General features: G+C 56.0%; 1 protein-coding gene across 2 annotated transcripts in view; it reads left to right on the top strand.

Annotated features, from left to right (window-relative positions):
- SDC3 (syndecan 3) overlaps nt 1-17,407 on the top strand; it is a 38,341-nt gene extending 20,934 nt beyond the window's left edge. For both annotated transcript variants that reach the window (XM_088790819.1, XM_088790820.1), the window contains exons 2-5: nt 7,578-7,695; nt 9,280-9,893; nt 12,179-12,470; nt 13,386-17,407. In XM_088790819.1, the coding sequence (XP_088646945.1) occupies nt 7,578-7,695; nt 9,280-9,893; nt 12,179-12,470; nt 13,386-13,552 (1,191 nt within the window). In that variant the 3' untranslated portion in view covers nt 13,553-17,407. The remainder of the gene's footprint in view (nt 1-7,577; nt 7,696-9,279; nt 9,894-12,178; nt 12,471-13,385) is intronic.
- Nucleotides 17,408-19,861: the final 2,454 nt, after the last annotated feature.

Genomic DNA, 19,861 nt, shown 5'->3' with positions numbered 1-19,861 from the left:
TTATGCCTTTTAATGACCTGATTCAACAGTGTGGGTTTGTGAAAACCCAATTATTGACAGCTGCATAATATTCTATGTTATAGTTGTACCCTAACTTATGTAACTAATCCCTTGTTGTTGGGAATGGAGGTTCTTTCCATGTTTTCCCTCTTATAAATAACATTGCCCTGGATCTCTTTGACCTGAGGGCTAAATTCTTAGATGCCCAGAGTGTCAGACTCAGAAGGCCCCTTGGAGTGTCAAGCTCCATTGTTCATTTTACAAATGGGGCAACGGAAATGCAGAGAAGGGAGCAGGGAACTTGTCTGGGTCTCAGAGGCTGTGGCCTCCTGGGCTGGGACGTTGCCTGCTCTCCTGTTAGGCCCAGGGTGGGCGTGGATGGAGCAGTGCTTCCAAGAAGGGTGGGGGAAGTTCTTGGAGGATGGTGGCAGCACAGGGGTGGGTAGTGGAGAAGGTGGTGGAGGAGGCGGGCTGGAGCCGGTGGTGGAATTCAGACGTGGGGTAGGGAGGGCTCTGCCGTCAGGATGGCCTTTGCCGAGCGGTTGGCTGAGATGGGAGGGGCCCGGATGGGTACATCCTGTCCTCAGAGCTGCCCTGTAGAAGATCTGGGGATGGGTGTTTGGAATGAGGGTGGTGGGAGCGTGTGTCAGCCACAGGGTGTGTCTGGGCTTTGCTGCTCTTTTTGTTTGGTGGGGAGGTCTGTCAAGTTCAGCCGGGGCCTTCTCTGCCCACCCCCCGAACTCTGCTCCTCCCCCAGGCCCTTCTGTTCTCGGGGACCTGGGCTCTGTGGCCTCTTCCCCAGCAGATGTAGCCTTCGTGCCCCTCACCCCTCCAGCAGCAAGTGAATGTGGCGGGTGCTGGGTTCCCAGCCAGGGCAGCTGGGGACGGGTGGGGTGATGGAGACCAAGACGTCCCCCTTCCCGGTCCAGGCTCTCCATTGTGTAGCCCCCCTTGGCTGTCCTGCTGCCCAGAGCCTGGCCCAGGCCCACATTCCTTCAGTGGTGCTCTGGGTCTCCGGGTTGAAACTGGTGAGCGTGAGGGGCATGGCGTTCTCACAGGACTGAGGGCCTTTCTGGGGGTGGGGACCGGTGGGGACGAAGCCTGGAGGGATCCAGAGGGCTCTGCTGAGACCCCCCCTGCTTCCAGGAGCTAGTCATTAAGTCACTGTGTGTCACTGGACAAATCACTTTACCTCTCTGAGTACTGCTTGGCGTGGTAATTCCCCACACTGACCCCTCATGTCAGGGGGTGGGATAATGCGAGACTTTCCCCTTTCTGGGCCTCAGCTTCCACATCTGTAAGAAGGGAGAGTTGAACTCAGTGATCACTCAGGCCTAAGGTGAGCCCTGAGGTGAAAATCCTGTGGCATGGTAATGTCAACAAGAGATGATTGAGTGCCGCCTGTCTGGCTGGCACGAGGACCTGCAACAACTCTATGGAGTATATGTTATTATTGTCCCCATTTAACCAAATAGAAGCTCAGAGAGGTTAAGTACCTTGCTCAGAGTCACCCAACAAGTAAGCAGAGCGGAACTTGAACCCAAGACTGAAGGACTCTACAGCGGGGCTACTAACCCCTGCTCACGTTGTCTCTAGTCGCCAGGAGAGTCGTGCCTGCGTCTGGCTAATTCGGGGGAGGAAGCTCGGGCAGAATTAATTATACTTGATTTTATTCTAAGCTTTTGCAGCATGATTAGCGCTGCACAGGGGTGCTGCGCTCCTGGCCCCCTGCCAGCTGACCTAATTTGTGTGTCTGTGTCTGTGGCTGGAACTCGCCCTTTCTCCCCCTCATCCAACCTCTCTCTTCTTCTCTCTCTGCCCTGCTGGGTGGTCTTAGCCGCGCTGCTTAACCTCTCTGGGCATGAATAGCCTCATCTGCAGCATGGGTGTACTCATCCCGATTCTACTTCCCTCATGACGACAGTGAGGCTTAAAAGAGAGAGACTTCAGAAATAATCATCGTAGAACCATTAACATATAACTAGTAATAATCACAGCTACGTTGATTGATTTGGCTTAGGTGTTGGGTCCTGTGCTCAGCCTGTGACTTACGTGATCTTATTTGATTCTCATAGCAACTCCATGAGCTACATCCTATTATCATCCCCATTTTACAGACGGATAAACCAAGGTGCCAGGGATTCAGGGGGCTTGCCTGAATATCCCCCAGGTAGTAAGGGGAGGAGCTGATTCATACTGGCTTAATCTCTGTGCTCGCCTGTTTCTCTGGGAAGGCTCATGATGGAGGAGGGCTGGTGGTGGGGGCTGGGCATGAGAGACCCCAGACTTCGTGTGGCAGGAGGCTGGGGGCAGAGGAAGGTATCCCAGTTTTCTCCCTGAACATGTCCCCTGCACTCAGAGCGGGTGGCTGTGCAAGTGAGGAGATTTACCTGATGTCTAGCTGCCCTGGGTCCCTCACTCACCCTAGCTGCTGTACAACTCTATGGAGAGGACCGGGTAGGGGTGGGTGGTGAGAACACTCCCCTGTTACCCCATGGGAGCCTGAGGTGTGTCTTTGGGGTGAGGTGATGGGTCAGCTCAAGAGAAATGGTGGGGAGGGGGCAGTGAGGAAAAAAATGGCAGAGCATGTCAGTCCATTGGGAAGGGTGCCGTGTCTCACCCTGGGGTTGTGTGTGTGCTTGTATGTACCCAGGAGGGAAAGTGTGCATGGTGCATGTGTGGGGAGGGGCCTGTTGCTGGGCCTCTGAAAGGGAGTGGTACACATGATGGGGGATAGGGTGGGTGCCTATTCAGGGACGCGTGGGTGGAATGGTGTGTGAGAGCATGTCGTGTGTTTGTGTGTGCTAGAGTGTGTATATGGTGTGCATGGACATTGAGTGTGTGTGGGTGGCTGTAGGCAGTTCTGAGCTGAGTTCGTGCAGAGTGAGTGGGGCTGTGGGTCACGGGGGCAGGAACCCTGGATAAGCAGCGGGTGGGGGGGCAGCCCTGGGCATGGATTCAAGAGACTGAGGACCTGTGCTCGTCTCAATTCTAGGGTCCAGCCTCAGTGTCTGCATCTGTGAAATGGGGATAAAACTCTGGGAGGCTGTGATGATTGAAGGCGGCAGTGCAGGTAGTGTGCTTTCAGTGCCTGACCTGGGGCAGGCCCTCAGCAGTGGTGGGCAGGTCTCTAGAACCCCTTGGGGCCCAATAATGACTCCCCCAGGAGCTCAGACCTTCAGCAGCTGCTCAGGGAGCCTCCAGTTGGGTGTCTGCTCCCAGAATTGGTGGCGGTGGGAAGCAGAAGGCTGAGGGGCTTCTGCAGTGGGCGTGCTCTCCCACCAGTGCCTTGGTGGGTGTGGGGGCTGTGAACAGGAGAAACAGTGTTTACAGGTGGAGAGCTTTGTGTCAGAGCCCGAGGGTACCCCTCCCTGGGGATGTGCGGTGATGTGCTGGACGTGGGGAGGGGTTGGTGTGTGCCACCCACGTGGTAATGAGATTCCGCTGAAGTTTGTGTGGGGCATCATGGGTGTGTTAGGTGAGGAGCAGGGTGCAGTGGTGTGTGTGTGTGTGTGTGTGTGTGCGCTCGCGCGTGCCAGAGTCTGTGTGTACAGCTGTGTGTTTCTGTAGGGCTTGGCTGGCTGTGTGTGTGTGTGTATGAGGATGTCACTGGATTGTCTGTTAGCTGCAGAGAGAGAGAGAGAGAGAGAGAGAGAGAGAGAGAGAGAGAGAGAATGAGAGAGAGAGAATGAGAATGTGTGTGTGTGTGTGTGTGTGTGTGTGTGTTTATCAGGTACTGGAGGATGAGGGTCAGGGGGATGCCACAGGGTCCTGGGCATTCAAATTCAGTTCTCCTTTAAGGGAATGGCATGGATAATTAAGCTAATTATGCATGGATTATGCAAATAGGAGGTCGTTTGGGGGTCAAAGGCTGTTTGTCACCATCCTCTTTTGGCATTTTGTGACGCCTGGGGCTTTCCTTGCTGCCTCCCAGGCTCAATTCCCCACCCCCATCTCTTTCCTCTCTCCTTTCTGTCCCCCTGGGAGCTGTAGCTACCAGCACCCCTGCAGCATTTCTGGGAAGGCCTCACTGAGCCCTGGACCCCCAGTTGGCCCAGGGAGTGGTAGAGCTGACACTCAGCCACCCTGGGGGGTGGTGCTGGGCAAGATGGCATTCTGCATCCCACCCCCCACCCTCAGTATTAAGAGGGGTACCCAGTGTTAAGCTTCCCAGAGCGAGTTCAGGGGTGACTGGGCTATTGGTCACCTCTCCCTCCACCCCATCTGGGGGTGGCTTATTTTTTGTAAAGAATGTTCTCTTGGAGGCAGGTTTGGAAAATCACTGAGGTGGCCCCTTCCCCAGCTTTGTCTGATGAGCATGAGGCTAAATTAAGATGTGAGAGAATTCTCTCCGTGTGCCTCCCACTCTTGTGTTCTCTTTCTCTCACACACGGAGTCCTCCCTCCATTCTCCCCTCCCTGTCTTCCACTGTGCCCCTCTGACCCCTGGCTTTCCTCTGTCCCTGCCTCTCCATCCCATGTCTCTGCCCTTCCCTTTCCTGTCATCTCTGTTCCTCCGTGATCTCTCCCTCTCCTGCACTCCCCCCATCTCTGTGGGGAGCTGGAGCTCCTGGTCCTTACCATGGAGGAGATGGTCGTCATGGTAACGGTTGTCATGTCAATGGCTACTGAGCTGAGGATGAATAGTATCTAGGTGAGAGCTACCTGAGTGGAGGCTGATGGGTTCATAGGAGGCTCCATGCTTGTCTCTGAGCCTCAGATTTGCACAGCGTGCACCCCCTACTCAGTGTCTGTCCCCATGCATGTGCCTATTTGTACCTGAAGGCATGCCAACGCACAGTACCTCTCTGTGGCTGCCTTTAGGTGGAGGTGTGTCAGGGTGTGCCTGTATATGTTCTCTCTGTCTCTGGATGTGTCATTTTAAGGGTCTGTGTGGTTTTGGAAAGGGGTCTTTAGAGCTCTGGGAGCAGGCTATTAGGGGCTGCTGTGTAGCACTTGTCACTAAAGAATCACGAGGACTCCTTATTTTGGCCCCCATGTTTACCCCAGTTTGGAGGTCCCTAGGGACTGCAGACTTTTTAGAACCTCTCTTCCCAGCTGAAGGTCTCCCAGCCACACCCTCACCTGCCTAGGATGGGAAGACAGTGAAGATGGCTCGGCCCAGGAGCGGGGCCTGAGCCTTGGTCCCTGCCAGTCCCCTCCCTGCTATGTCGCCCGGGGCGGGAGCTTCAGCCTCTGGCTTCAGGCAGCTTGCGGAAGAACTGAGCGCAGTCTCCAAGGGCTTCCAGCTTAGCTGGCCCAGGTTTGGAGCTTGGTAGTGTGGGGAGCCTTCTAGCTTCCTCACCCCAGGTCCTGGGGGTTTGTTCTTCTGGGCGGTGGGGGCAGAGATGGAGCTGGGGAAAGTTGGACTCTAGCTGCTCTGAACTCCTGGAATGTCTAAAACGGAGGAAGACCCAGCAATTAGTCACGGGAGCAATTACACTAATTGTTCCACTCTATGACTCACTGCTAGCGAGTAAATACTGATTAATTCATTACTCTGAGACTGTGTGTGTGTGTGTGTGTGTGTGTGTGTTCATGGGCGGGGTGGGGAGGGTGGGAATTCTCCTGGCCTGCCCTGGCTTCCTGCCCTGACTAGCCTGGGTAGGGCTTTGGAGCAGGCGGTCGAGGCTGGGGGCAGGATTGGGACCCTCGCTCTAGCTCTGTATGAACTCCAGGAGGGAGCTGTCGGGGGGTGGGGTGGGGGGGCGGTGTGAGCGGCTGAGCACAGAACACAATGCTGATCCAGTCCCTCCTGCTCACGTATCTTCCATGGCCCCCACTCCAGTCAGATAGTACGGATCCCAGACTCCACCTCAGACCTGCTGAACCACTGAGTTCAGTTTTCACAAAATTCAGTTGTGCAGTCAGGATAAAAAAACGATGAAGTTGGCAGGGACCCTGAAAGCCTTCTGTGATGGGGCTTCCCCAACCTTGGCTCCTTCCCCTACCCCACCTCTGCCCTATGAATTAGTCACATCTTCTAACTCCAACTCCGTTCCTTAACCGAGATTTCCTAAATACCTACTATGTGCCAGACGAGTTTCTCCATCAAGATGTGGTCTAGTGGGGGTGGGCACACACTCGAGCAAACACAGTTCACAGTAGTGATAGATGTGAATTCAGAAACACAGGATGACCAAAGCTGGACAGCTTCTTAAAAGAAGTGATAGGGGAGTAGGAGTTAGCTGGCGCAAAGTTACTGGAAGATGAAAGGGTGGGAAGGAAGAGTGTTATAGGTGGAGGGAACAGCATGACGCAGGAGTGACCAGGCATGTTCCAGCAACGGAACGGGGCCAGAGTGGCTGGAACCCAGTGATTGCAGGGGTGCAGAGGTACCCTAGATGAGGCTGAAGGTGGGCAAGGCCAGCTCTGAGAGCAGGCTGCTGTTCCCCACCTTGGAGCCTTTGTGTATTCTATTCCCTCCATCTTTCTCTCTTTATTTCAATTGTTTAAGACCCAAGTGCTAATCTTCAGATCTGACCACTGGGAGTCAACCTCACCTTCCTCTGGAAAGCTGTCAGGGGACAGAGACTGTGGCTGGGCTCAGTCTGGAACCAGGGTCAGAGGGTGTGGCTGGAGGTAGGGTTTGCACTTCTGTCTTGGACGTTCTCAGTGCCGGTTCTCGCCCAGGGTTGCAGTAAAGAGAGATGGGCTTGTACCCAGGAGCCCCAGCTCACTGTCTTCCTAGGCTCTGACTCTGAAGAATCCTGGTTCTGGTGTGGTGGCCTCTGGGAAAAACCCCTCTCAGCTTTCTAGACCCCCTGGGGACCCTGAGGCAGAAGTGGGAGTGGCATCAGGGCCCTGAGCTGATTCTGCCATTGAGATCCAGGGGGGCTGACTTCTTGTTTTAGAGAGAACCCAGGGCCAGGGCCAGAGCCTGCAGTCCCTTCTCTCCCTGTTCCCCCATCCACCTTTATTCAAGGATCTTGCCTCCCAGAACCCCAAGTCTCCCCAATGCTGTGTCTGTCTGATGGAACTAATTGCCCTGCCTGTGGGATTCCAAGGTGTGAGACTTCAGGTCCCAAGCAGAGTCTAAATCTCATCACATCGTATGCTCTCTGATGACCTGGGCAACTGAGCCTCACTTCTCTCCTCTGTGGAAGGGGGCTGACGATGCTGGCCACGCGGAGTAACACTCGTGCTGGGCATTTGCTGCATACAAAGTGGGCACCTATTAGCATATTCACAACAACCTGTTAAGGCAGATGTTCCCTTATCAATAATGAGTAAGCTGAGGCAGCGAGAGGCTAAGTAATTTGCCTCGGGTCACACATTTAGTGAGTGGTGGAGCAGGGAGACAAGGGCAGCATTCTGGCTCTAAACCTGCTTCTGCCACCCAGAGGTTCTGATCGGGATGAGGGAGTGACCAGGGCCCTCCCTGGTGGTGGTCAGCAAGACGGGGCTGCCACCCTGACCCGTGGGTGGGTGGGATGTGGTCATTAGGCCCGTCCTGGCCCTCTGCCCACGTGGAGGCCACACCTGATGTCGTCCTTCTGTTGTCACTGGGTCCCGCTGGGTGTGTCTAGGCCGCTGGCCTCAGGTGCTGAGCCCCGTGCCCATCTCTGCCCTCCCCAGGCTCAGCGCTGGCTCAGCGAGAACTTTGAGAGGCCCGTGGATCTCGAGGGCTCTGGGGACGACGACGCCTTCCCTGATGATGAGCTGGACGACCTGTACTCGGGCTCGGGCTCAGGCTGTAAGTACCTCCCCTTCCCTTTCCCTGCCCGTACATCCTGGTGGCACCGTCAGCCTGCCTCCCGTGCCCTGCCCGAGACTTTGATGGCAGGGACAGTGCCCCACCCCAGGCTTTGATCCAGGGAACAGGAATCCACGCAGGCTCCCTTGAGTGGTGGGGTGGGGGTGGGGAGGTCAGGCAGGCGTGTGTCATGGACCTCAAGTGCAAGACGGCCGGTCATCCTGTCATCCTCCTGGGGATGAAACCAGGGCCTTGCGGCCTCCGAGCCCAGGACCCACGCAGTTCTGGGTCTTGTCTCTTGTGCACTGCTTAGATCTCCCTGCAGACCTCCGACTGCCATTGGGGGAACACAGATGCCCCCGTCAGTAACCCAGTTTTCAGTACTGTTCTGACCACTTGGAGGAACTTAGTAGCCACTTGTCGGTTTAGTGGCAAATCCTCCGCAGAGACCAGTTGAAGGCTCCACCCCTCCTTTCCAATCAGCTGTGACCAAGCCCGGGGTTAGGGCAGTGCCGGAACAGGGTGGGGCCTGGTTCCCCAGCCAACCTGGGAATGGAGTCGGGTGAGGTGAGGGAGATGTGCTGTGCCGAGTTCGCATCCCAGTTTTGCTACTTAATAGCTGTGCCGCCTTTAGCCACCTTCCCTCTCTGAGTCTCTGTATTCTTATCTGTGAATGGTGATAATTATACCTTCTTTTCAGAGTCTCTGGAAGGCTTCAGCATAAGACATCGGGGTCTGGCACAGAGAAGGAGCTCTAAAAAGGGGAGTGTGTGCTGAGATTTGAGCTCAGTGAGAGAACAGGACAGGGCTGATTGTATGGTAGGAGGTCCGCGTGCCACAGAGCCGGCCACTCGCAGCCTCCCACCCCCAGCCCCCACTTTAGCCCACTCCTTTAAACACCTTGCAAGTGAATTTTCATCGAATCCATCTCTGATGTGTTATGTCTCTACTCTCAAACCTCCCTGGCTCCTTTTTGCTTCTCTTCTGCCTGGGTAAGGCCCTCCAGGAGCTGGCTGCAGCATCTCTCGTTCTGTCTCCTCATTTCCTCCCAAGACCCTTCACTTGACCTGGCTTTGAGTCTTCCAGGTTGCTCAAACATTCTCTTGTAGGAAGGGCTCATTCTCCCTTTTGCCCCCTGTCTATGCCTCAGGGACCCTTAGTGTACCCACTGCCTGTGCTCATGATAGGGTACCCAGGTCTGACTCTTCCCAGAATGTCCTTCCCCTGCTCCTCTCAACCTTCAGTGAGATGTACAGCCAGTAGTAGGTCCTTACCACTGCCTGGATTCAACCTGCTTCAAGGTCCAGGCTGGGTGAGCTGGAATAGTCAGGGAAGACTTCCTGGAAGAGATGGCCCCCTAGAGGAATTTTTGGGTAGGCAGCGAGGAGTTGGGGAACATCCACCAGCCACCAGCCAACTGGCAATCTTTGGCTAGACTCTGCCTTCCTCCTTTCCTTCATCTTATCCTGGGAATATTGTGCAAAGAGCAAGGGTTGGGAGCCCCACATCTTGATGGCCATTGCTTAGCTGGGATCCTCACAATTACTCAGCTCCCTAGCTTTCTCCTCTCACCCACCTTCTCAGACTTCGAGCAGGAGTCAGGCATTGAGACAGCCGTGCGGTTCAGCCCGGACGTGGCCCTGGCAGTGTCCACCACAGCTGCTGTGCTGCCCACCATGGACATCCAGCCTGTGGGCACCCCGTTGGAAGAGCTCCCATCAGAGCGTCCCACCCTGGAGCCATCCGCTAGCCTCCCAGTGGTGACAGAGGTCCCAGAAGAGCCCAGCCAGAGAGTTACCACCATCTCCGCTCCCACGGCCACCACTGTTGCCACAACCACAGGGTCCCCGACTGTGGCCATGGTGCCTGCCACAGTGGCCACTGCCGCTCCCAGCATTCCTGCAGCACCCCCGTCCACGGCCACCACCTCTGTCATAAGGACCACCGGCATACGGAGGCTTCTGCCTCTTCCACTGACCACGGCAGCCACAGCCCAGGCCACCACCCCCGCGGTGCCCTCACCTCCCACCACGGTGGCTATCTTGGACACAGAGGCCCCAACACCCAGGCTGCTCAGTCCAGCTACCTCCAGGCCCAGGGCCCTTCCCAGGCCAGCTACCACCCAGGAGCCTGACATCCCTGAGAAGAGCACCCTGCCCCTGGGGACCACTGCCCCCGGACCGACCGAGGTGGCTCAGGTGAGAGGAGTGGAGAGTGAGAGCAGAGGAGGGTGGGTCAAGGATCTGGGGCGGGACAGTGGAGCGAGGACTGGACAGTTCTGGAGATGAGCCAGACAGGAATGGGGAAGGCGAGAGAAGCAGGTCGCCGACTGGGTCTTAGGATGTTGGGAAGGAACCGGGTGATGAATGTGTTGGTGGGGGAGGGGCCGGGGCCTGTGTCTTCTGGTCGACAGCAGACTCGGGAGCCAGGCAGCCTGGCTTGCAATTCTTCCACGGCTACTTCTCAGCCGTGTAACTTCAGGACATCACCAGTCCTTTCTATGCGTTCTGGGTTTGTTTTTTTTAATTAAAAAGTTTATTGGGCTGACAATTGTTAGTAAAGTTACATAGATTTCAGGTGTACAATTCTGTAATACATCATCTATATGTCACATCGTGTGTTCAACATCCAGAGTCAGTTCTCTTTCCATCACCATATACGTATTGGATCCCCTTTACCCTCATCTACCACCCTTTTCTATGCCTTCGATACCTATTCCGTTACCTGTAGGAAAAAAAAGAGAAAATAAGAATGCAAATCATAATGTTCAGAGAATTAAGTTTCCTGACGTATCCAAAGGGCTTAGGACACTGCCTGGCAGTAGGAGACACACTGAAAGTGTGGGTATTGTTACTGTCATCATCATCGTTGCTGTTATTATTAGTATTAATCTAAGGGTGACTCGGGGCCACCCGAGAGGGATACTGGTAGCTCTCATTCGTGGCGTGCTGCCTGGGAGGCAGGCTCCGTGCTACGCACGTTACCTGTGCCATCTCCTCTCTCCTCACACCCACCCCCAAGGTGGCACTGCGAGTGTCCTTCTTTACAGGTGTGGCCATTTTCCCAAGGCTCCACAGCCAGCAGTGGCACAGTCAAGGATTTGAACCTGGCAGTCGGCTCCCGAGGCTGGGGCATATGGGGCGATAGAATGGGTGGCAAGTTGGAGCCTAAAGGGAAGAGGATCAAGGTGTCAGAATGCCGGGGATGGATGGGATCGAGGAGACAGAAGTAAACTGATCCTTGCCGGGTACCCCAGGCAAGGAGCGGCCCTGCTGATATTGGCTGGGGTCCTAAAGCCCTTTGCAGCCGCCAGCTTCACACAGGATGACCTGCGGGCTGTGGGCCTGCACTCCGGTCAGTGTCAGCCCCTCTGACTCCCTGGTCAGCTCCAGCAGGACCCAGGTGCTGTCTCAGCAACTCTGAGCAGCTGGGCAGCCTGGTGTTTCGCAGCTGCTTGGCCAGGCAGGAAGAGGAGATGACGATGGGGCACGGAGACCAGGTCACTGGTGCAGCCTCAGCACACGGCCTCTCGGCCCGGGCTCCAGGCCCACACTCTCCATGGCCACCCTCTCCATCACTGCTCTGGTCCTGCCCCACATAGTGGGAGCCATTGAGATTCAGGGTCGCTGGGCTGGTTCCCTGGACACCTGCCCCCGAGGGGCATCATACTCTGCAGTTGTGCTCTTGGACTGACCTCCAGGCCAAGAGACTCACTTGTGCCCCAGGCGTGTGGACCAGGGACCAGGCCCAAGTACAGTAGTACCTCGGTTTTCGAACGTCTCCATTGATGAACATTTCAGTTTACGAACCCCGTAAATTTTATGGATCTATGGTATCATTAGATATTAAAATTCTTGCTAAATGTGCAGTTTTAGGGGTTGATTTTAAAGGTCTGGAACGGATTAATCCATTTTGCATTACTTTCTTTGGGGAAACCGTGCCTCGGTTTTCAAATGTTTCAGAACTTGAACCGTTTTTCGGAACGAGTTACGTTCGAAAACCAAGGTACCACTGTATATAACAGCTGCACCCAGCAGTCTCCTAACAGAAACTCGGCAGGAGTCCCCCCAAGGCAGCTACAAGGGCAAGTGACGTACATGGGACGGGACGGGATATAGCCAGGTGAGAATAGAGGCAGCGAAGTACATGGTTAGAAACACAGCTGCCGGAGCTGAATAGATCTGGATTTTAGTTCTCCTACCACTTACTAGCCGTGTATCCTTGGGCAAGTCACCTAACGTCTCTGAGCCTACTTCCTGCTCTATAAATTGGGCATAATATCTCCTTCATGGATGTGTTGTGAGGGTGAAATGCCCATACTGTGCTTAGCACAGTGCCTGGCACATAGTGAGTGCTGGGTAAGTGTTAGCCCCCGGGGTAAGGTGTGTGTGTGCGTGTGTCTGTGTGAGCGTGCGCGCGCGCACCTGCCCTATGGCAGGGGGTGCTGAGGCCTGGCTCCTGGACTCATGCCACTCTCCCACAGACCCCAACTCCAGAGTCCTTCCTGACCACGATCCGGGATGAACCAGAGGTGCCAGTAAGCGGGGGGCCCAGTGGGGACTTTGAACTGCCAGAGGAAGAGACGACACAGCCAGATACAGCCAATGAGGTGGTGGCTGTGGGTGGGGCTGCAGCCAAACCGTCACCTCCACCTGGGACACTGCCCAAGGGTGCCCGCCCAGGCCCTGGCCTCCTGGACAATGCCATCGACTCGGGCAGCTCGGCAGCTCAGCTGCCACAGAAGAGCATCCTGGAGCGGAAGGAGGTGCTTGTAGGTGAGTCTTCAGCTCAGGAAGAGCCCAGGGTGGGGCGGCTGGTTGGACCTCAGTGTGTCCTTGAGGAACCCAGGAGGGTGGTCAGGGTGTGAGTTTCCTAGGAGCCTAGTTTTTTAGGAAGGGAAAGCTGGGGGTCTCAACCTCCAGGACCCAAGCCCTGACCTTCCCCCATCCCAGGGTCTGACCCTGACTTCATGCTACTTACAGCACTTTCCTCAGCACCTCTGACCCCTCCTGAGGCTCTGCCCTTGGCCCCTGCTTCCCTGGGCCATGCTGATTGACCCCTCCTGGACCTCACCCCCTGGATCCTGATCTCTGACCCAATTCTTTGGCTTGACCTGCTCCTACCCTTGACCCCGCCACTGAGGACCTGCCCTGGCCATGTCTCCTGAAGACTCTGGACTCGAGGTCCAAACCCTGCTCCCTACTTAGGAGCGTTGTGGCCTTGGGCAGGCCCCTTACCTCCTCAGGCTCCCATTTCCTCATCTGTAGAACGGGAATAATCATCTTACGCTTAATCAATTCTCAGTGCACATCTGTTCACATGGTAACTCCTCTGTAGTTGGGGTGGGTCATAGTTTAGTTGGCAGAGTTTTCCTTTCCTAATGGTATACAATGTACTGGAGGATCTTCCAACTGATGGCATTTTACTTTGCATGGGGAGCATAACACTACCCTTGAGGTATATGAGGCTTCGATGGGTTAGTGTGTGTTAGGCAACTAGAACCGACCAGGCCATAGTGAGGGTCGTAGACGGCATCCAGTGCTGGTACTATTAGAAATGACTCCACACTCCAGTCTCGGATTTGAGTCTCCACCCCCCCAGGGCCCTGTGTCCTCTCCCCAGGCTCTACCCTCTCCTCCCCCACCGACCTCCTGCCTTCGGGCTGTGACCTCTGCCCTCTCTTTCCGCAGCTGTGATTGTGGGCGGGGTGGTGGGCGCCCTCTTCGCCGCCTTCCTGGTCACCCTGCTCATCTACCGCATGAAGAAGAAGGACGAGGGCAGCTACACGCTGGAGGAGCCCAAGCAGGCCAGCGTCACGTACCAGAAGCCTGACAAGCAGGAGGAGTTCTACGCGTAGCGGAGCCACAGTGCCTCCCCCGAGCCTCAGCGCGGCCCCTCTGCCCGGTCCCCGGCCCCCCCCACCAGCCCTGGCCTGGGTCTGGAACTGGGCCTGGGAAGGAGCCTGGCCCCAGGTCATCTCTGCCCGCCCTCCCGAAGTCTGCCCAGACTGCCAGCCTCACACAATCTAACCCCAAGGGACGGGGTACTGCCACCTTCCCCATACTGTGCCCTTATGAGCTCATCTCTCGTCTCCCCCCCACCAGCTTGGGGCTTCGGGACCTCATGTCAGATGGACAAGAGGAAGGAAGTCCTGATGGGCTGGTGGAAGAAGGGGTGAGGCTTGAGATGGGCTTGAACCCCCAATCTGGCTCCACAAGGCTGGCTGAGGTCTCCTTCTGGGGGCAGAGAGGCACTCTGGCTGGTTTCCAGGACACACATTTATAAGCCTAGCCCTTGAAGTCGTCAAGACACTGCCACCTCTCGCTCCTGTCCCAGGGCCCCTCTTTGCCTGGGTGAGAGTGTGTCCCTTGTCTCCAGCCTGTTATGTCCTGGCCTCTCTGGGGTTGTGGGGTCACTCTTCCTTCGCCCCCATCCTCTGCACATGCACCTGAAGGTTTTACCTCTTTCCCAGTCTGTCCCTGAGGAATTGGCTTCCCGAGAGTGCCCTGGCAGCCACTGGTGAGGAAGGCTGGGCTGCTCAGCCCTCCCTCTTGCAAGTGGACTCTGCACAGACTCCGTCTCTCACAGGGTCACACATATTGTCACACTTAAAGACAAAGCACGCAATGACAAAATCATGTGAAATCCTGACTACCCCACCAATCCAGATACGTCACAGACATTCTTCCAAAGATGTTTCTTATGCGTTTCTCACACACCCCCAAGATGCTTACGACATTGCAAGTCACAAGTCATCGTTGCCCAATGGTGATGGTGTGGCTGGCTTCCTTCTGTCCCGTCCCCTTCCACATGCACACACACTGGTACCACACACGCTGTCTCTCGCTTTCAGGCTCCCTGGGGAGGGTGGCATCAAGCCGGAGCAGTCAGCCCATATTGGGTCCCCTGAGTTGCCCTGTTACACTCAGCCTCTCACCACAGCGCCCACATCAACCACGCTGCCACTGACCCTGCCACATCGGACACAATCCCACGCGGATGCACAGTCTCGCCCCACATAGCCCCACTCTCACACTGCAGGAGGACAGGTGGGCACTTGCCTTTCCCAGAATAAAGTGTGATGTGGGGGGACATTGTCACAAGCCCCCTTAGGGCATTGCACACCGCTGGCCTGGCCTCACCCCTGCCTGCTTCTCTCCCCTCTGTCCTCGCAAAGGGGTTGGTTCAGGAGCAGTCACCCACTAGCTGGGAGCCTTGCTGAGGAAGGCAATTTGGCCTTGGGCTGGGGAGGGGGTTTGGGTCTCCAGGACCAAAGGACCCAGATGGGGTGGGGGCATGTGGTCTGCTCCTGGTCTCCCTGTGTCCCCATCCTACTCTGAGCTAGGGGCTGACTCTGCCTCCAGGACACAAGTCTCCAAAGTGCCTGTGAGGGTGGGCCCTGCCGCCCGGGCCCTCTGCACCCTCTATCCTCGGCCTCGCCAGGCCCGCCTCAGTCCCATCCCGGGGTCCTCCTTGGGCCTTTCCCATGGACACCTGCCTGCTTATTTGGCCAAACACCCGGCGGTTCTCCTGGCTGCAGCTGAAGGGACTTGCAGCTGAACGCAGCCCATCCAGCCCCATTGCCCCAGGCAAGGGCTGAGAGCAGGTGGGGTGGGGGTGTCGCCCCAGGCCCCAGCCTCCCGCCCCCTTCTTTACTCTTGCAAGTGGGGCCACTTCCATGGATATTTTACATGTGGGTTCACAAATCTTTGGGGAGGGTATGATCGGTGGGGGCTCTTGGAGCCAAGAGATGCGATCTGAGTGGTAGTTGACTGGTGCTTACACCCCCACCCCTCACCCACAACCCACGTTAAAGTCAGGAACCCAGGTTTTATTTCTGTTCCCTTTTCAAGACGCACTGGCAACAGTGAGGGGTGGGGTGGCCTGAGGTGAAGGTGAGGTTCCGCTGGCTTGCACAGCTTATCTGTTCCACTGTCCTTCCAGGCGGGAGCTCCATCTTTCAGACCCCAAAGCCCCTCTTGGCAGGGCCTGGAGGCTTGTGAGGAACCCAGCTGGTCCCAGCTTTGGAGTGGGTCAGGAATGGGGGGAGGCATCCTGGGCCCACAATCTGTTGGAGGTGGCCTGGCCTCAGCCATCCCAGGACCAGAAGGTCTGGGGCTTGGAGTGGAGGAGACCAAAGGCCCAGCCTCCCTCTCCCGTGCTCCCTGGTGGGCTGCTGTCTTGGGGTAGAGGCTCTGGTAAGAAGGCCTGGGCAGGCCAAGGCTGAGAAACCAGGGAGCGTGCAGCAGAGGACCTGAGCCCCCCAGGAAGCCCGGGGATGTGGGGACCAGGTTAGAGACTGCTGGTGGGGTCGGGGTCCAGCAGAGGATGCATGACTCGGGTTTAGGCTGGCTGGAGTGGGCTTGGAGGGTCCTGCGTGGATGGGTCCAGCCTGGCCCCAGCAGGCCTCACGCTTCACAGCCGAGGGCTGGCTTCCAACTTGTGGCTTAGGGCTTTGCCTCCTGGCATGGCCTCTTCTCTGTGTCCTTAGCATTTGAGAGAAGAGGCTGAGGGCCTCGTTCATGGAGACCTGAACCTGAGACAAATAAATACTCAGGCTCTATCTTCATGAAGATGGACTCAGTCTGAGAGCTCAAATCCACTCCCGCCAGCCTACGTCGGGCAAGGCCACCCAAGAGGGAGGTCTGTTCAAAGGACGAGCTGGAGCTCTCCTAGGTGCAATGTGGGTGCAGGGCCTCACCCTGCCTGGTGCGATGTGTGTCGGGCCTGCCCAGTAGACAACCACCCCAGCACTCCTGGGGAGGACGTCCTGTGGGCCCTGGCATTTCCTGGAAGCACGTCCAATGCCAAAGGAGAGGACACTTGTGTGGCTTGAGAACCTCTCTGGGACTTCGGCTGCCAGGGCGCACAAGGCAGGCTGGGGCCTAGGAAGGTGGGGGTTGGGATTTCTGGAGCCAGGCTCTGTCTCCCTGAGGGGCCAGAGGGGGTACCTCCTGAAAGGCTGGTCCCCTTGATCTCTGGAGGTGGATGGGTGGTAACCAGGGCTAGGTTGGGCAGGTCTGTGGGCAGTGGCTTGGGGTGCTCAGGCCGGACCCCGACCCTGCGTCCTGGGCACAGGGAGCAAACCCGTCTCGGCCTCGGAGCAGGAGGGGCCACTGCCTCCTCTGCTTTCTGAATTTCTTCTGATAGCCACCACCCTGGACTTGCTTTCCCAGGCCTCCTGCCTGTAAATAGAAGCCCACAAACTGTACAGATTTACAGACGCTGAGACTGGGCCCAGAGTCGCCGTCTAAGGGCTGATGGCCCCAGGGTCCCCCAGGTGCCCACCTGGCAGCTCAGTGCACCCAGCCCCAGTGTGGTGAATGCATGTAAATATTTTCCGTAGGCAGCGTGGCTCCAGAGAGCCCCCTGAAGACAGTCTCTCCTGTGCGTCCTTCCTGTACAGAGCCCTCCAAGAACCTGTCCTGGGGTGGGCGGGACTTGGTTCTTCCCTGCCCCCGGCCTTCCCTGCCCTCTCTCCCCCCATAACCTGTTTATTAACCACACCTGTCCTGAGTTCATGGCCAAAACTTTACATAAGGAAAAATGGAGGAAAAAGACTGGAAAAAGACCAGGGCACCTGCCCCGCTGTGGGTGCTCACCTGTCCCAGCCTTGTGAAGGAAAGAACTGTTTTGTTTGTTTGTTTGTTTTTTTAACATTTCCCGTGCTGTGCCCATTTATAAGAGGAAATAAAATTACGCTGAAATGACATACTGTGGCCAGAGTGTGAGATAAACATGAAGGTCATTTGGGAAGAGGCAGGTCACGGTCCCCCTTGGACTTCGTCCACCTTCCACTTGAAAAGAAATCAAGAACCACGTGAGGAGAGTTGACCAGCAACCCCTTGTGGGAACCATTATGGTGAAAGCTGCTGTTGGTTGAGAGTTCGGAAACCACGGAGCTGACTGTGGTGAGGCTGAGGTGGGGGCTGCGGTGGGGTAGGGACCAGGTTGTGGTGACGTTGGGGGCCCCATGGTCCACCCCCAGGGGAAGAACTGTGGTTTTAGGCCACAAAAAGCGAATCTCGGGACCACAGCTTATTGGAATCAGGTGATGTGGGATCGTTTGGGGGTCCGGTAGACCTGGTTTCAGGCCCAGGGGACATTTCCTAGCTCTTGAGTAGAGAAGGAACTTGGCCTCTCTGAGCCTCAACTTTCTCACCTGTAAAGTGGGACAACAACGCACAACATCCCTTAGATGGAATGTGGCAAGGATTGCATGAGGAAGAACACTCAGCACAGTGCCTGGCACAGCTTCAGCTCACGGTGGCTTCGATGATGGCACTGGAACAGAATAGGACCCAGGACAGGAGTTCCACAGCCTGACTCCTGAGATCACAGGGACAGAGCTGGGAGGGCTTCTGAGCTGACCCTGGGCCCCTTGGTGTAAAGTCCCTTCTTGAGGGCCTCAGCAGGGGAGGTCCCTGCCCTGCTTGCATACCTCTTGTGACAGATGCTTGATGCATCGTGGGGACTAGTGGGTCACTCTACCTGAGGGGAAGTCCTTATTTTTAGCCAATCTGCCTCTCCAGTGTTTCCCTTCTCCAGTCCTCATTCGTCTCTGGAGGCACACCAGGCTCGGCCCCCTTGCCATGGGCAAGCCCTTAGGCATGAGTGTCGTGGTCATAAACTTCCCTCCTGCAAGGGAGACCTCTGCATGTCCAAAGGATATTTCCCTTAGAAATGTGTTCCTCTTAAAATGTGATACATGGGGTCCTGGTGATTCTGGGGTGGGCGGGAGTTAAGGCCCCTGGAATTGGTATAAGATCCTACCCCTCCCTCTCTCCATCCCTCCCTCCCTTCTCCCTGCACTAAAGTTTCTTGAGTGCCCCCCCCATGCCTGGCCCTGTGCTTAGAAATGGATGAGGAGAGGTCACCAAGACAGACCCTCAGAGCACTTAAGTTTATTGGGGAGACAGACAATAACAGTCTCATGATTACAACTGGTCCAGGGGGCGTCTTTCCTCCTCAGCCACCACCTTCAAGCCCCCCACCCCAGGAGGCACCCCCCTCACTGTCAGAGTTCCAGGACAGAACCCTGAGGCTTGGGGCCTCACTGTGAGACCTCAGACAACTTGTCCCCTGAGAGCCTGTCTGCATGGCTACAAACTGGGGTGAAGGGGCAGCCCTGCCACCTTGAGGTTCTAACAGAGGACGGGGCCCCAGTTAGAAGCCTGCTATGATGTGAGGGGTGGGTTTGCCACCATTCAAGGCCCCCTCCCCTGCGCCCCCCCACAGGGCCCCTCCTCCGGGAAGCTTTAGGAAGACAATTCCACCCTCCTCTGAGTTCCTAGAGCCTGTAGTTCTCTCTCCTTCCTGCAGGGCGCCCATCGCTTTCTCATCTGAAGCCTAGCTGTGTGCATCCATATGTTATCCTCACCTTGGAAGAGTAGGAACAGCATGATCTTGGAGTCAAGTGGACCCAGCTGTGTGCACTTGGGCACAATATTCTACCTCTCTGAGCCTGTTTCCTCACATGCAAAGGTGGCCAATAAGGTAGATCTTTAGAAGCTGCTGTGAGGATGAAATGAGATAACACACTGAAGCAACTAGCATGAAGCTTGGCATACATAGCAGCCAACAGCTGGACTTCAAGCCCTCTCTTTGTAGTGTCTGTCTCCACGGGCAAACTTTATTGAAATCCCAGGTTTGCTACTGATGGGCTATGTGACCTTGGGTGAGTTACTCAAACTCTCAGTGCTCAGTTTGCTCACCTGTGAAGTGGGGACCATACTAGTGCCTGCCTCATAGGCACAGTGCTTAGGAGAACCGTGCCTGGCATGGAGCAGATGCTATATAAGTGTGGGCTATTGTTGTCGTTAACATTACTGTTGTTATTATTCGCAGGGCCCAGCATAGTGCCTATTGGATAGTAAATGACACTGAGCCTGTGTAGAAATCAAAATATTGCTGTCAGCTCTGATGTGAACTGTGACTTAGGCTTAGGCTTGTTACAGCCGAGGTTGATGCCTGGAAACCATGCATTTGTGCTGCAGGGATGGGCTGGGCACTGCTGAGAGCTGGAGCATTTCCCTCTGGGCCTCTGGGCCCAAGGGATGAACAGCAAAACAGAGGGGGAAGGAGGAAGACTAGCTGATTGTTTCCCATCGCGAAGAGGTTACAGCGGCCTGCCCAAGCTGCCCTACGAACGGAACAGAGCGTACTA

Source organism: Rhinolophus sinicus, chromosome 14, assembly GCF_057876585.1.
Source record: "Rhinolophus sinicus isolate RSI-liver-muscle chromosome 14, RSI-T2T, whole genome shotgun sequence".
Lineage (NCBI taxonomy): Eukaryota > Metazoa > Chordata > Mammalia > Chiroptera > Rhinolophidae > Rhinolophus > Rhinolophus sinicus.
The sequence above is the reverse complement of the archived record's forward strand: the minus strand, read 5'-3'. Positions and strand labels throughout refer to the sequence as shown.